Source organism: Culex quinquefasciatus, chromosome 2 (assembly GCF_015732765.1).
Source record: "Culex quinquefasciatus strain JHB chromosome 2, VPISU_Cqui_1.0_pri_paternal, whole genome shotgun sequence".
In the NCBI taxonomy this organism is placed as follows: domain Eukaryota; kingdom Metazoa; phylum Arthropoda; class Insecta; order Diptera; family Culicidae; genus Culex; species Culex quinquefasciatus.
In genome coordinates, this window is record NC_051862.1 from 36894663 (window position 1) to 36911504 (window position 16842).

General features: G+C 37.8%; 2 protein-coding genes across 4 annotated transcripts; one reads left to right on the plus strand and one right to left on the minus strand.

The window, feature by feature from the left end:
• Nucleotides 1-7041: 7041 nt before the first annotated feature.
• LOC6041654 lies at nt 7042-8720 on the minus strand. Of its 2 annotated transcripts, none has more exons than XM_038257833.1 (2): nt 8630-8720; nt 7042-8533 (listed from the first exon to the last, which is right to left on the minus strand). In XM_038257833.1, the coding sequence occupies exon 2, from the start codon at nt 8512-8514 to the stop codon at nt 7129-7131; it is 1386 nt and encodes a 461-aa protein (XP_038113761.1). In that variant the 5' UTR covers nt 8515-8533; nt 8630-8720; the 3' UTR covers nt 7042-7128. The 2 variants fall into 2 exon arrangements, with proteins under 2 accessions (XP_038113761.1, XP_038113762.1); XM_038257834.1 differs by having other exon boundaries at nt 8592-8680.
• Nucleotides 8721-11384: 2664 nt separating this feature from the next.
• On the plus strand, nt 11385-13476 carry LOC6041653. Of its 2 annotated transcripts, none has more exons than XM_038256854.1 (2): nt 11385-11486; nt 11538-13476. In XM_038256854.1, exon 2 carries the CDS (start codon nt 11558-11560, stop codon nt 13418-13420), a length of 1863 nt encoding a protein of 620 aa, XP_038112782.1. In that variant the 5' UTR covers nt 11385-11486; nt 11538-11557; the 3' UTR covers nt 13421-13476. The 2 variants fall into 2 exon arrangements, with proteins under 2 accessions (XP_038112782.1, XP_038112783.1); XM_038256855.1 differs by having other exon boundaries at nt 11393-11482.
• Nucleotides 13477-16842: the final 3366 nt, after the last annotated feature.

Here is a 16842-nt window from a genome sequence, read left to right on the forward strand (position 1 = left end):
TACTACCGTTTTTTTTACAAGGTCGGAACCGCAAAGATTCAGTGAGTATAGCAGACTGTATTGTTGTTATGTTGGGATGTTCTGGACCATTCCAGGGAGTCCTTGTAACAGCCGTAGACCTACAGATCATAACTCCAGGGAGTCCTTGGATGACCCAAGACATCCTAACACATTAGCAAAGCAGTCTACCACACTCACTGAAGCTATGCGGGTATGTTCCGTTGTCAAAACCGGTCGACATTTGGATTGTTACGGTAGTAGACCCACAGATCTTAACTCCAGGGAGTCCTAGGAGAACCCAGGACACTCCAACACATCAGCATAGTAGTCTACCATACTCATTGAAGCCATGCGGGTATGATCAGTGGTCAAAAACCGCCGACATCTTGCTTGTTACGGCGGTAGACTCACCGGTCTTAACTCCAAGGAGTTCTCGGATGACTCAGACCATTCCAATAAGTTGTTACAACATTGCACTGAAGCCTTCCATACTCACTGAAGCAGTCTGGGTCGGATCCGGTTTCAAAACCTTGAAGTTTCGACTTGTTTCTATGGGATGCCTCTTGCACAAACGGTTCAAACGGATAAAAACAAGAGAAATCATGTTTCAATCATGCTAAGACATATCAGAATTCATAGTTTTTGCTGATACGCGTCGAATGAAGTCAAGAAAATCGAAATCCATAATGAAACAGAGATTTTATGAGTGATTTTAGCAAAAGCAAAAATACGATTTTTTGTACGTTTTAACCCAAAATACTCAAACTTCAACAACTTGTAACTTTTGAACCCCGGGGTTTAGAGAGTTGGTCCAGAAGACTTTTTTTCATGTCTCGGCGAGATCTTTCGAAAAAAGTTGGTCCCGTTCGTGTACATCCTTGGACCAGCTCCCATACAAATTTGCCCATTCTCCTTTGGAGTTTAGAAATTTAGATCCCCGTGAAATTTGCCATTTTCGAGCGTGAAAAATCACTAAGCCTAGTCATGGCCGTCATGGTCACCCACGACAGACACGGACGACGAAACAAAGAGAAACGCAAAAAGTATTTTTTTTTTCAAAACGGTTTTTCATATAAAATCACGATAATTTGTGATGTTTACAAGCAAACACCTTATGTTTATATATCTTTTTTTTAATGTCTGTTCTACATTTTTGTAGAACATTATTACACTATAAAAAATAACCCTGCAAAGTTAAAAAAACACGAAATTTTAAAATGAAAAAAATGTAGATTCAAATAGTACATCAAATTTTTCATAAAATGACTTGTTCCTAATTTTTTTAAAAGTTGAGTAACGAAAAATGGCAGAGTTTTTAAAACTGAATAAGTTATTTTTTGATGAAAAATACGTTTTTTTAGAATTTTGAGTACGCAATCAAATCGCGTCCAATTTTACATAAAAGTCCCTTTAACACAAAATTTCTATCTCATCACCGTTTCAGACTGCAAACAATTGAAAAACACATTTTTTCGCATGTTCAAAAATTGAAGGTCACGAGACATCAAAAAAACCCCTTAGGACCCGATTTCGTGTAAGTTGGTGGAGAATTACCTATATCCATATGGCCATTTGACATGATTAGCCCGAAAAATTGTATAGAACTTATATCGGAAAAAGATTTTTTTTAACCCATTCAGGCCTTATGTGTCATATATGACCCAAAAACCAAAATTTCCAAAACTAGTCATTTTCGTATGGTGATAAAAAATCATTTTCCCATCATTAAATTATTTTTTTTTAAATTCAGGCCTGAAAGGGTTAAGTGCCTCCTATTGACCTAGGGAGCGACCTAGAAATTTATTTGTTGATTTATTTATAAGTAAACTTTTTATCTGGTTAAGGATGACACTTGAGGAAGTGTAGAACCACAGGATCGATGTTTAAAAGTTACAATTCTCCAGCATTATCTAACCTTGACGGTAGAATTTCTCATAGCCCACGATCACAGCAAAATTTTCTCCCAATTTTCTTCTCTCTAATTTTTTCCCCCCAAAGCAGTGGTTTTTCCTCTCACTTGTGTATAATACACAATATCAGTTTCGCTTACAAGCCAAACGGCAGCAGCCACAAAAACAAATCTATTTTTAAACAACGACAACGACGACGATTGTGGTAGTACAACACACATCAAACATGGTCGAGATCGGATCGCGTCGGAAAACTCATGCTGTGGACAGTGTGTGCAAGAAGGGGTTGATGGGTTGAGGGGGAAGAAGGGGTTTCGTTGCATGATCGAGGATCACCGGCAACGCAAGTGTCTGCGAATGCTCTGAACTGTATGATTGAATAGAATATTGGCAGAAATTGATTTGAGTTAAGCGTTGCATAACTTGAGGCGCATTGGTAGGACTGAGTCATCTGGTGGCAATTCTAATTGATTTTTTTTTGTAGCAGTAATTTATTAATTTTGACTGCTACGTATCGCTACTCGGGTTCCACACTCATAACCCACAGAAAAATCCATTCTAAAGTACTCATTGGCACCCAACTAGATCACTGACGTCAAAAACAAATGCTCTTTATTTGCCACCACCGGCGTCGATGTGTCACGGATCAGTTCATGTGCCAGAGTTTTCCTCCCGAGCCGGAAAACCAAAATTTTCCTTGTTCGACAAATCAAATGAAAGCCAACAGAGAAAAAAAACAAAATTGCACTCCTGTTTCTAATATTTTATCCTTTATTTTTCTAACCTGCTAACGCGTGTGTTCGCGTGCGATGATTCCCCACGTTTTATTTTCTTTTCCACGTCGATCGGGTGAGAGGCAATTTTCACGCGAAACGAGTGACACGTTGGAAAAGTGCTTCCTGCTCGGGGGGAAAGTTTTTGGAAGCTGTTGGCCAGAATAAGTAAGCTGACGGGTCAATGAATTATGATGAGTTTTTTTTTGCTAGGGTTTTTAGTGGACCACCAACAACGCGAAGACGTGTCATATCTGTTGGATTTTGTAGGAATTTGTATCAGCTGGTCATTTGAGTGAATGATTTTCTGATAAAGGTTGAAATATAATTTGGAATTGACAATTGGCCATCAAGTTTGCCCTTTTAAATACACCAAAACTCCCAAGAAAGTGAACATTTATTATCTAGAAATTCGCAAATGCATAAATTTTCAAAAAACAATCAGTTAAGCTGCTTTAAAAAATCAGCTACCGGTTGAAATTTCTGAGTAATTTTCATATTTCTTTTTTTTTTGCACTACTTGGTGAAGGAAAACACCCCTAAAAAGTATTGTCCAAGCTTTGCGGATCGGACAACTGTTTACTATGATTTTTTCTCTAATATTTTTTTTAGCATTTTTTTTAAGAATTACACAATTAGCTGTCAACTATTGGGCCGATTTTCAATACAAAATAATATTTGTGAAATTTTCTTATGTTTTCCACTCTTAGGTAATTATGTCATAATCATTTGGGACCATTCATAAACCACGTGGACACTTTTTTGAGATTCTGTAGCCCCCCCCCCCTTCGTGGACAATTGTCCATACAAAAAAAAATCTTGTTTGTATGGAACGTGGACAATCGCCATACCACCCTCCCTATAGTGTCCACGTGGTTTATGGATGGTCCCTTTCCAACGTATAATATATCCAAATCAATTATTAACTGTCAAATTCTAATGAAACGCTAACCGTATTGGATTATTATTATTTTTCAATTCTTTCGAAATCAAACAAAAAAATTTAAATTAATTTGAGATAAAAAAAAAATTACGATTCTTAAAAAATAAAATATCTTTGAAATGTATCCTCTGAGATGAGCAGTTCAATTTTTGTGAGTTTTCCCATTTTTTGAAACATGATTGAATCTTCATATAATAATAATTGAATTATTTATTCTCGTTTTTGTATTTGTAATGTTCTGGTTTAGGTTAAATGTTTAGATGTTTTTCAAATTAGGAAAAAAGAACTTTTAAAATATTAGAAAATACCAAGGTTGGAAGTTTCACTTGTTTTATGCGACTTTTCCAATGTTTAAAGAAAAATGTAATTTATATTATGTCCCACACTATGCCTCAACGCAAACAATCACAAAAGTGACTGTAAAAACATGCAAATAATATGAAAAGCAAATGCAAATTAAAACACTAAAAATGAACAAGAGCGCTAAGTTTTTCGCAGAACAAAAGTTGCTCAAAATGATAAGGAGGTCAAAGGGAATAATTTTTCATTTAAAAAAAAATATGATGCTGACAAACTTTGACCCCATCGATTTTTTGGTTTTTTTGATACTTTTTTGTGGACGTACATTAAAAATCATTAGAAATGTTAGCCCAAAAAACCAGGAGGCAAAAAATATGTTTTCAAAAAAAATCTAAATTTCAATGGATTATAGTGCAATCAGCAGGAATCAATTTCAAATGCATTTCCCTGCGTTTAGAATCATTTTTAGCATGTTTGGGTTGATTTAAAAATCTTTTTAAGTTTTCAAAATTTTCTAATTTTTAAAATTGAAAAATATCTATTGATGAAATTTTGGAAACTAATATTTAAAAGTGAAAATTGGGTGAATTTTTCTCATACTTCAAAAGAGCTAAATAATCCGATTTAATCCCTTTTGAAAAGCAAGTCGTAGTTTTAAACTTTCGGAGGTCACGTTTTTCGGTGCACAAAGCACCAGCGCGACTGCCGAATGGTTAAAAATCAGAATAAATCAAAGGTTCGAGAAAATTTTACAAGAGTTTCACTCTTTCAGATTGAAAATAGAACCAATAGTTAACAAATTATCTTCTATTGAAAATTGAGGGTTAAATGGTTAGCCCTTAGAAAAACTTTTTTTTTTTTTATTTTAATTCTTTGTAAGGCTCATATCTCAGCAACCAATTTTAAGAATTTTCTCAGCTCTTTAAAAATTGAGAAAAATAAAAAAAAATTTCTTAAAATGTTATCCTGAAAATGGTTTAAATTTAAAACACGGTGTGTTTTCGATGGGGGTAATGTTTGCCAAAATCAATTTCTTGTGATAAATTTTTGTGCATTTTTTTTAACGTGACAATTAGTCTGGGGGTAAGATTGGGTCAAACAAAATTTCAGCCACGCAGAAAAATGTTTTGTAGAATCAGCCTGTACGGGGTTTGTTTCAACAAAAATTTTGTTGAATATAATCAACACAAATTTTGCGTTGAAACAAACCTTAATATTCTCAATTCCACAAAAGTCATTTATTGTTTTACGAAAGTTGCTTTGATGTTTAGCGTTGATTCAACAAAAAATATGATTTTCGAATCAACAAAATGTTTTTTTGATTCAAACATGCCTTATTTTTCTACGTGGCATTTTTGTATGACCCAATCTCACCCCGTAGATGCACCCCTGACGACGGTACTGCAAAAAGTGTTTACATAAATATCTTAGATTTTTTTCTCCGTTACCTACATAAATATTCTGGAAAATGATGAATGAATGATTGCAAAACATCTGTAGGTACTAAAGTATAATGCATTTTAATACCCTTTCATCATAAAAATGCTAAGGCTCTGCTTTGTTTTTTCAACTTTTATACTTTTTTATTTTTTTGTTAAACTTTTTTGGATTTTCAAAATATTGTATATGTTTAGGGAACTAAAAAGGGCATCTTTTGCAAAAGAGTTTAAGATGGTGCAATATCTAGTACCGATGATAATTTTTGAAAAAAGCGAAAATATTATGCAAATCTCAATTTAATCCTAAATTACTTTTAATTTTTCTTATGATGTGCACTGTTTTCAGGTAATAAGCATATTGAAGGTATATTTTTCTTAAAATGAAGGAAATCACTCCAGCAATTACCTAGATTGTCGAAAGGCTGAGACAATTCCCTTCATTTTTTATTGTTTGACTTTGTGGATTGGACTGACTGCTGGTTGTTGCTAAGATAATATTAAGGCGAAGATTTGTTCATTGGACCTTTTTTGCCTTCCTCACCTTACTGAAAAAAAAAACGAAACTATTGGCACTACGCCCCCCGGGGCATGGCCTTCCTCTAACGTGGGATTTCTGCTCCAGCGCCTCTGACGAGACAGGAGAAACCGGGACCGACGTTTTACTTCACCATCCGATAGAAGCTCAGTGGATAAGGCGGGAATCGAACCCGCGTCTCATAGCATCATCGGGATCGGCAGCCGAAGCCGCTACCCCTGCGCCACGAGACCTTACTGAGGAAAGGCTATAAAATCACTCTAAAAATGAACTTTTTGAATACACCTCCTAGACCTACCTTCATTTGTACATATCGACTCAGAATCACCAGCTGAGCAAATGTCTGTGTGTTTGGCTGTATGTAGACATGTTTACCAAATCAATGTCACTGGAATATATCGTCACTGGCGATTTTGACCGTATTGGCCTCATTTGATTCGTCTTGGGGTCTCATAAGTGCCTATTGAAATTTTTAAGATTTAGTAAAGCACATCAATAGTAATGCTTAAAAAACCGCTGCATATAAATTTCACAGTTTGCAAAAAAGGGTGGTTTTTGCTTGAAAACCTGTCATATCATATATTTTTAGAAAGGTTCTGAAATGGCCTTTCTTGCGGATTAAGAATTTTCAAGAGCTGACTTACCTATCTAAAATTACAAGCAGTTTAAAAATGGTCTAAATTGACATAACCTCAATCTATTTCCCCACGGCGGTGTATGTACAATCTTGACAAAAAGTCTGTAGGCAGTCTGTTTTTTTTCCTAATCACTTATTCTTATGTTGACCTTTTTTTTAACTCTGGATATAATTTTTTAGAGTTTTAATTTTGTGTAAAAATGAGTTATGCTTAGTGTCATCTAATTTGGTAGCTCGCATTTTTCTACGCGCAATAATTACCTATCTCTGAAACTAAAATTTTCGTTCTTTTTAATTGAAATCATTTCAAAATTTCAAAAACAACCTTTTAATGGGCTTAAAACACTTATATTGATCATATTGAAATGTTGAGCTGTATTAAAATTTTGTAATACTTTTAATGAAAAACAAAATTTTTTACAAAAGTTTGTTTCTTTTAAAACTGAAAAACGTTGATATGTACAAATAGTTGGATTTATTTTACATTGCAGTTTTTTTGTGCAGTTACTATTGTATAAATCTTTGTTTATTTCTTACAGAACAAAATATCTAAACATTATAGCAATTTATTTCTAATATTGCACCACGTTTTCAGCATCGCTCCACCGGTTCCGCTTCAATCTCAGTCGCCTTCCCAACCTCTCTCGCTCTCCGTTGATACTTGCGCTTCCCACGGGCATTCTCCTCCATCTTCCGCTTCCGCAGCACCGGACACCCGTTCGCAATGTGCCTCGTCATGTAATAGTACTGGTTGAAGACTTTCCCACAATCCTCACAGTTCATCGTGCCCAACTCGTCCACGGGAACGTCGTAATCGGTGCTCAGTTTTGGAGCTTTCTTGTGCAGTACTTTGCAGTACATCTGAATGTGACGATTTTTGGTGCTCGATGGCATTTGGAGGCCGCAGTGAGGACACGGAACGATGTGTACCGGTGCGGGCTTCCGTTTTGGTATTTTTGGTGGACGTTTGCTCTTTTCGAAGCCTTCGTGGCCTCGCATTACCAGATGCCGTCGCATGTTGCCACTTTGGTCGGTTTTGAAGTCGCAGTTGTTGCACTGCAGAAGGGCGGCGCGCCGATTCCGTTTGGGGCACGTTCCGATGGCGTCGTAATAGGATGAACAGGATCGACTTTCAAAGTGCTGCTTCATGTCGTCGGCGCGGCTAGCTTTAAATGCGCAGCCGTCGCAAACCTGGTAATGTTTGACGTCCTTATCGCAGTGACTTCTCACGGTGTTGCTCAACCTGGTAATTATAGAGAACTTTGTTTCGCAAATAGCGGCTAGCTCTTCTTTCGATATTCGCAGCAAAAAGTCCTTCCTGCCTTTTTTAGCTTCTTGCTCTAGTTTGGTCTGAAGACTTTTGATTATTTCTTGCGAATTGATTTCCAACGACTCTTCCACGGTGGAGATTCCCTCAACGACCTTCTTGATCCCAACGTGGCCAAGTTTCTTCTGATGCCTCAGAATGTTGTACCTCACGCTCGATCGGTAGCAACACGTGCCACACTGAAGATATTTCGCGACAGCGACGAACGTCCCCAACGCATGGTGGTATGACCCGTTCGGACAACCCTCAAAGTGTTTGTCCATGTCCTTCTCCTGAATCGCCTTGAAGCCACATCCGTTGCAAACCTTGTACAGTCGCAAACTTTTGCTACAATAGCCTTGAACCAGTTTGGTCAACCTTGCCATGAAGAAGATCTTCCGGACACTTAACGCCAAGTACTCCCGGTCACTTATCTGGAACAGAAAACCCTCCCCAGCATTGTTCTGGGCGATTTCTTTCAGTTTTCTCTCCAGGTACAAAATAACGTCCTCGGAAGATTCTTCAGCTTCCTTATCACACTCGGTCTTGATTTGATCAACCAGCTGGATGCCGTCGATCTCGACAAATTCCATGGCCTCGAAAGCTTCCTCGTCGGATTCAGGTTCGTCTTTGATTTCAACAGCGGAAACTTGGAACACGGAAGTGTCCATTGTGAACAGCTTTTTCCACCTGAAAGTAAATCCCAGATCATGAAGAACATTATGAAAGCGAATTTCAAAGCACTTACGACTTAAACGCGACTGGAAAGATTAAAAATTATTTTACCTGCGAATTTGAAAAAAGGTACCGAACTCTCAAAATATTCAATGTTTACTTTACGCTAATGTAAACAATTCTGTTTGGAAGAATCCATCTCCAATACACGCTGGTGGGTTATCACGAAAACATGGGTAAAATGAGCAACAATTTTGAACCATAAATTGAGTAAAATCTAACAGCTAACTGAGTTTAAAGAAATTTTCCTTGACAGTTTCCAGGAACAGCATCTAATTCCATCGTGCCTCTAATATTATTGGAGGGCCTCGTGGCGCGGTGGTTAGCGGATTCGGCTGCCGATCCCTGAGTTGCTAAGGGGCGCGGGCTTGATTCCCGCCTTATCCTCCTGGCCTTCTATCGGATGCGGAAGTAAAACGTCGGTCCATTTACGTAAAAGAGGTGGTGAGTCACCACCACACATAACCTTCAGACGCCTACAAATGAGCAGAAACTTGCAACAGAGCCCACAAAAGATCCGGGGGTCGTAAAAAGGGATTGCTTTGCTTTTGCTATAATATTGTCATTTCAGCACTTTGACATTCAATTTCAGCTCATAAAAGCGTTTTCAACTGATATCGAGTGATAAATAGCTTAATAGGAAGTGAGCAAGCAAGTCTTTATGAACAGTTTCACAAAATTAGTTGTTTAAATAGTGAAAATCAGAAAATTGGATGGAGTTAGGAGCGAGTGCTCAACCTGCCAAACATACGAGAATTTCCCCTACTTAAGGATAACGGTTAAATTGTTTTTTTTATTTAGGAGTTTCAGAAATTTAGAATTTTAGAAATTCAGAAATTATTAATTTGACGTGAACAAGTTTTTTCTTATGCCCAGAATTTTGTAGGTTTGCGAGCTCTCCCCATTCAAGCCTTCAAACTTCTAGGTTCGAGCAGAAGCATGCAATAGAGACCTAGGGATTAAGATTTTAGAATTTTAGAATTTTAGAATTTTAGAATTTTAGAATTTTAGAATTTTAGAATTTTAGAATTTTAGAATTTTAGAATTTTAGAATTTTAGAATTTTAGAATTTTAGAATTTTAGAATTTTAGAATTTTAGAATTTTAGAATTTTAGAATTTTAGAATTTTAGAATTTTAGAATTTTAGAATTTTAGAATTTTAGAATTTTAGAATTTAAGAATTTTAGAATTTAAGAAATTTAGAATTTTAGAATTTTAGAATTTTAGAATTTTAGAATTTTAGAATTTTAGAATTTTAGAATTTTAGAATTTTAGAATTTTAGAATTTTAGAATTTTAGAATTTTAGAATTTTAGAATTTTAGAATTTTAGAATTTTAGAATTTTAGAATTTTAGAATTTTAGAATTTTAGAATTTAGAATTTTAGAATTTTAGAATTTTAGAATTTTAAATTTTAGAATTTTAGAATTTTAGAATTTTAGAATTTTAGAATTTTAAATTTTAGAATTTTAGAATTTTAGAATTTTAATTTTAGAATTTTAGAATTTTAGAATTTTAGAATTTTAGAATTTTAGAATTTTAGAATTTTAGAATTTTAGAATTTTAGAATTTTAGAATTTTAGAATTTTAGAATTTTAGAATTTTAGAATTTTAGAATTTTAGAATTTTAGAATTTTAGAATTTTAGAATTTTAGAATTTTAGAATTTTAGAATTTTAGAATTTTAGAATTTTAGAATTTTAGAATTTTAGAATTTTAGAAGAATTTTAGAATTTTAAAAGAATTTTAGAATTTTAGAATTTTAGAATTTTAGAATTTTAGAATTTTAGAATTTTAGAATTTTAGAATTTTAGAATTTTAGAATTTTAGAATTTTAGAATTTTAGAATTTTAGAATTTTAGAATTTTAGAATTTTAGAATTTTAGAATTTTAGAATTTTAATGTGTGTGGATCAATCGGACCTTGACTGGACTCACCATCCAGAGGTCGTCGGTTTGAATCCCGCGGCGGGCGCTCTAAAATTCTTTGTGTAAATATGGTTATTCGGTGCCGTCGCTCCGTGCCATACTTTCATACACTTAGGAGCCCAGGGCGGCGATGTCCTTGTAGATAAAAGGAAAACTCTAGTGGTTGGTACTAGCAATAGTGGCCGACTGTGACAACGCGTCGCACTTTCGGCAAATGCGCGCTGTCAAATCCCATACAAACGTGCAGTATGGGATATGACAGCGCGCATTTGCCGAAAGTGCGGCGCGTCGTTCCGTTTTTTGATTCCTCTGTGGCAGGAATATTTTTAATTGCACCAGAAGTGCAGAAAATCGCTAGCAAAAATTTCTATGCCACATTCTGAAACGCCGCGCGGCGTGTATCTTTGAATGAAACGGTCAATTACTGAAATACCAGCAATGATTGCTGAATCTTCTGCAAATGATCTGTCAAACTGCAAAAAAAAGTTACTGTATTTTTAGCAAAATAATTGAACGTTTCTTCTGCTGAAATTTCAGTTATTTTAACAACCTTTTGACTGAAATTTCAGTAAATCATCTGTCAAAGTGACCAATATCATTAAATGAAAATTCAGTAATTCTTAATTACTGAATCGTTTACTGAAATTTAAGTAGATAAAAATTCAGTAAAACTTTACTAAATTTTAGAAAAAAAAATTGGTGTGTACTTTTTATTTAAAACTGTGTGCGAGCATTGAAAAGCTCGACGTCAGCCCATCAGATGGCTCTGCGTTGTTCCCAGATTTTGGAAGTTGTCTATCTTTTTAAATTAGGATCTTTGTTTAAAGTCAACAAATGAAGATGGATTCTGCACGATTTCAACAGTAAATTCTAATGTCACAAGTGACAGCTAAACGTAAACATAGAAAATATTGTTGTCGATTCTTAGAAAATTTTCAAATATTTTAGCATTTATGTGCAAAAGTTAATACAATCTTCGTTGGTAAGTTAATTTCACAAGCAAGAGGCATTATTTTATCGGAGCACATTGCAGGTTCGCAGCGGAAACCAACGATGGCGGAGTTTCAGGGCAGTTTCCTGTCGTTCATAAACAGTGACCCAACAGAAAAGAAAAGCGTCCGCAAACCGGTACCGGAACCGAAGCTACCACCCGCGGTGATTGATTTGGAGGAAGACTCGGATGGCGAGTCGGAGGAGGCTGAAGGGGCTGTAAATCCTGAAGTTATTCAGCAGGGTGAGGGGGAGGAGCAGGTTATCGAAGCTGGGCTTTACGAGGTGGTCGAAGAGGAGAACATTGAAGATTCCGCGGTGATGGCATCGGTGAAAAAAGTTTTGGAAACTCGGGAGGAGATGTTCAACCGGTTGGAGTCGGAGCTGGAACAGCTGACGCAGGCCTGTCAGGACGATTTTCTGTTTCAGATTACGGATGAAGAGTACGACGGGCTGTTCAAGCACAAGGACGCTTACCTGTCCGAGTTGTGCCAGCAGGTGCGGCGTTGGTGCTGCAAGAATCTGCAGGTGTACCGGGTGTGTCTCGAGTGCGGTTTTAAAGCGATTTCCGGGAAGGAAATGCGGGATCATTTGAGGGGCAGTGGGGTGTGCAAATCGCATTATTACGCGCTTGGAACCTGTGAACTTCCGGTAAATGTTATGCACTGTCGGGAGTGTAGTTATGCGACGAATTTTAATTTTAATATGAGACGTCACCAGCAGACCAAGGGCCACGCGGGAATCGATAAGCTTACGGAGGCTGGGCAATTGGAGGCGGTAGTGGAGCCACAGCAAGAGGTGGTGGTGCAGGTTCAGGCGAGTGAAACCGAGGCAGGTCCGGCACCGAGTTGCTCAACTGGGCAGGGCGATGCCTTGAATGAGATTTCTATGTGGCCAAAGGACGACGACTCGGGTGGACTGATTTCGAACCTGCAGTCCCGGCTTGAGCAGCAGGTTGAAAACAGTGACGATCATTTCATTTTTCGGATATCGCACGAAGAGTACATTGCGCTGAGCGAACGCAGAGCCTATCACATGGCCAAGTTCGGCGAGCTGGTCAACATTTATTGCAACAAAACGCTAAAACTTTATCAAGTCTGTGACGGATGTGGATTTGCGACGTTCTTAAGAAAGGACATGATTAAGCACTTTGAAACGGGAACGTGCATTCTGAGCTATTTCAACGCGCTGGGCACGTGTGACGATGACGATCCCAACAAAGATGCTGTGGAAGAAGATTCAACCCAACTCGCCCCAATCGAGAATCAATTTCAAATAACCGAAGTTGAAACCACGGCGATCGAAACGGAACCAACCGAAATCGAACCGGCCGGCGTTGATCGCTATTTACAGCCCAAAATCCCAAAAACCGAACTTATCTTCCAATGTCCTCACTGCAGCCGGGAAATGTGCGTCAGAAACAAGCCCCGCCACCTCAAGCTGCACTGTCCGGTTCTGTTGGGAAAGTCCGCAACCGAAAAGCACCCAATCCCGGACAACCATCACTGTCCGAAATGTACGAGGGCCTTCCAAACCATAATCCGACTCAACCACCACATCCGGACCGTTCACAACGAGCAAAACCGCTTTCAGCACGAGTGCGGAGCCTGCCAGCGCCAGTTCAAGTTTGATCACCTGTTGGTTAACCACCAGCGCAAGGGTTGTAACGGAGCGAACAAAACTAAAAAACCCGTTGTCGTTGTGAAGAAGAAGCCGGCGGCGCCGCCACCGCCGCCGAAGGAGAAGCCGAACGTTGTTCGGGGGCATTTTTCGCCGGTGCCACTTCAGTGCAAGGATTGTATGATTTTCTTTGTTTCGATGGCGGATTTGTACCGGCATCAGAAGAGCTTCTGCAAGGCGGCACCGCTGGAGACGGTCATTAAGGTGGAGCCGACCCATTTGGGGGGAGGGTTGGGGCAGGGTTGAGGGAACGATTTGAATTGTAATTATAAGTGTAATAAAGCGTAAGTGTAAGTGCAAAATGATGTCGATTTGTCTTTTTGTAGAATTTGGAGAAACCTGCACCGTTTTTTAACATTAAACATCTTCAAGATTTAAAAAGCCATTTTGCATTTTTTTTAAATGACATTGCGAGTGATCCCATTTATTTATCACTGTTTTCATAATTTAAATTAACTAACTTTTAAAACTTTTTTAATTTTTTTGAAAACTAATTTCATTTCGGTTTATCTAAAAACGTAAAAAAAATTTGAACTGGTCCCGATGAAAGCTAGCCAGTTCGATTTGCGATGCCTTTTCGTCGGGTCGCAACAATTTTCGCATCCGTTGTCGGTGTGCAACAACAACAAAACCCTATCATACCATTTCAGCTCGATAAACATTGTAACTCGTCGTTCGCAACGTTAACCAGTACCTCACTAAACATCAATCATTTAAAACTCGTAAAATCATCTCTAATCTAATCTAATCTAATCAGACCCTAGCGCAGGAAATCTTTCGAAGGGATCCTGGAGAGTGCCTTAGGTATGATGATGCCTAGCACTCTTCTTGTCATTTATTAACATTTGTAGTGCGCCATTGCACTAGAATGCATTGAAACATCACAAGCGTTAAAGCGGCCAGGCCTACTGCGTAAAGCCGTATCGCAGAGATGATTCGTGATTGGGTTGAGTTTGAGCACAGAGTGTTCGAACAACAACACAATTCTGAATCGACAGGGGAGGAAGAAGCGTGGGGACACACCACCATACGCTCCGAGATTTTGGTTGTATTCGTTGGGAGCACCATGCTAAGAAGGTTTGGTACTCCGGGACCCTCTGGGATGGGACATTGTATTTTCACGAATGCCCTGGGCACTATTTGCCGTGGTTATAGCGCCACAACTCGCTCTAAAACTCGTAAAATCATCTCAAGTTAAAAACTGCACTGTTCAATCCTTCATTCATTAATTTCAAATGATTTATCTTTCCACAGACGGCTGTCTAAGACTAAAACATTTAATTTAAAATTTAAACGGGAAATGTCTCATCCGCAGCATCCGATTGCTTGCCTTGAGAATAATATAAAATACCGTTCAACAAACACTATGATTTTGGGTCGCATCATCATCTTCTATGATGAATCCTGACCAAACACCTTATCCTACACTCAACCCCCGGTGGTTGGTCACTTTTTCGTTTGACACTTTTTTAGTTTGTACCCCGTTGGTTGGTCAAAGTCAAACTAAAAAGTGACGAACTGTCACTTTTTACACGGCGCTCACGCACACTATTAAAACAAACGTTTGGTAGTGTGTGTGAACTCCGTGTAAAAGGTGTGTCAAACTAAAACGTGACCCCGTTCGTTTGACAACAGTTGGTGTCAAACCATCGGGGTTTGAGTGTACCCAGTCACGACGTTCTAGCAGGATTCTGGCAGAGTTCTTACAGAGCTGGATATTCTTACAGCATTCTAGCAGAAATGTTCTACCGTTCTAGCTGGATTCTGACAGAACCAGCTCTGCTAGAATATTTCGTGACTGGGTACTAACAAGTTTTCAGGTTCCTGGCGCTCGTGGGGTGTAAGCACAGAGTAAATCAGCTGCCCTAGTAGCAACCTGCGCTAACTAACATTCCCGTCCCTTAATATCGAGGTCTACAAACTGACATGGCGGACGCCGTTGGTGGCCAATGACTGTTACCTATTCGCAACTGATCTAGCTTTAGCAATCATGGTGTTTTATCTTTTCAGCGCATTCATACATGCTGTTGATAAGGGAAACACCACTAGATCGTCGAAGCATATAATCAGTAGTGCTGAAAGGATATTACGGTTTTGTTCAGCAACGGAGGGGCAACCATGGGTGATCTCTCATGCTCATGCTGAAACGTAAAAGAAATTTGAACTCGAATATGACTCCAGCACAAATTTAAAGTGATTTTGATTTTTAAAAATCCAAGATGGCGGCCAAAATGGCGGAGATAAAATATTGCGAAAATGCAAATGGTATGCAATCAAATTGTACTATTAAAGTTAGGTCGCAGAACTCTAATTTGATGTTTAAATTTAATTTATATTTTGTTTACTTATTTTCTTTAGAATTTCTTTGGTTTATCAACCAACGTTTTGTTAACCCATACAAAGCTTCATACAATTTTGGCAGCTTTCCATGCAAAAACGGTACGTAACTATTCTAAAACCTGTATCTTTTCAATGAATTTTCTGGTCGATTTGGTGTCTTCGACGAAGTTGTAGGTATTGATAAGGACTGTTAAGAAAAAAATGGTATACGAAAAAAGCCTGCAAAAACCAAAAATGCACGAAATCGGCCAAGGCGTCATCGATAAAGTATGTCACGCTAAAATCAGCCAAAAATAATCCCCCCCTCCCCCCCTTGTCACACCTTGTCACGTTTTCGAAAACCCCCCTCCCCCTCTAGAGCGTGACGTACTTTATGGTTGAAGCCCAATTTCGTAGAGTACTGCTCAGTCGTCTGATCACCAAAGTAAAAATGAAAAGAAAATAAGAATATTAAGGACTATTTCATCCTCCTTCAACAGAAATCTCGAGCTGTTTTTCTGTAAGTAACACACAGAGAATCAGCATTTCACTTTTTTAGTTCACTTTTACACACTTGTATGGGATTTTTCAGTTCAAATTTGTTTACAAATACGTCACAACAACAAGTTTTGAAAGAAACTGAAAAATTCCATACAAGTGTGTAAAAGTGAACTGAACTGTGTTTAATGTTGATTCTCAGTGCAGCAATTTCACATTAAACCTGTATGCACAGCAAAAAAAAAGTAGTAATCCAGCAGCGTGTAAAAGGCCTGAGTGTAAAAAATTGCATTATTTTATGAAATTCTATGTAATATTACACACTGAAATATGTAGCCCATCAGTATGGGTAACATACTTGACCGAAATGTCAAGCTCATATATGCGTTTATCCTTTCCGTTCTTCATAGGTCTGATGGCCGAGCGGGCTAAGGCGCCAGTCTGTACAATTGTTGCTGGGTTTGAATCCCGTCGTTTGTTACTTTTTTTTGTGTTAACAAAAATTTTTCATGCAGTGTGTAATATTAGTGTATGACACCAATAACCAATAACCATTAAAACTTCGTCTTTCATCAATTAGCCGAAGTTGACACTTTGGATATTATGTCCAATAAGATAATTGATGCATTTCGACAAAAATCATTGCAGTCTTCAGCTGCATTGATCCGCTCTTTATATAGTTTATAAGTTAGTTTTAAGGTATCCCTTTTCCCTTTTGTACATGAGCAATTCTCTACGAAATCGGTCTTTTTTCTTCAATTTTAATTTTTGTATTTTTTAATCCGGCTGAAACTTTTTTGGTGCCTTCGGTATGCCCAAAGAAGCCATTTTGCATCATTAGTTTGTCCATA

What these genes read in the sequence shown, in the direction of transcription:
- LOC6041654 (XM_038257833.1), bottom strand. Translation starts at nt 8,514, where the DNA reads ATGGACACTTCCGTGTTCCAAGTTTCCGCTGTTGAAATCAAAGACGAA.
- LOC6041653 (XM_038256854.1), top strand. Translation starts at nt 11,558, where the DNA reads ATGGCGGAGTTTCAGGGCAGTTTCCTGTCGTTCATAAACAGTGACCCA.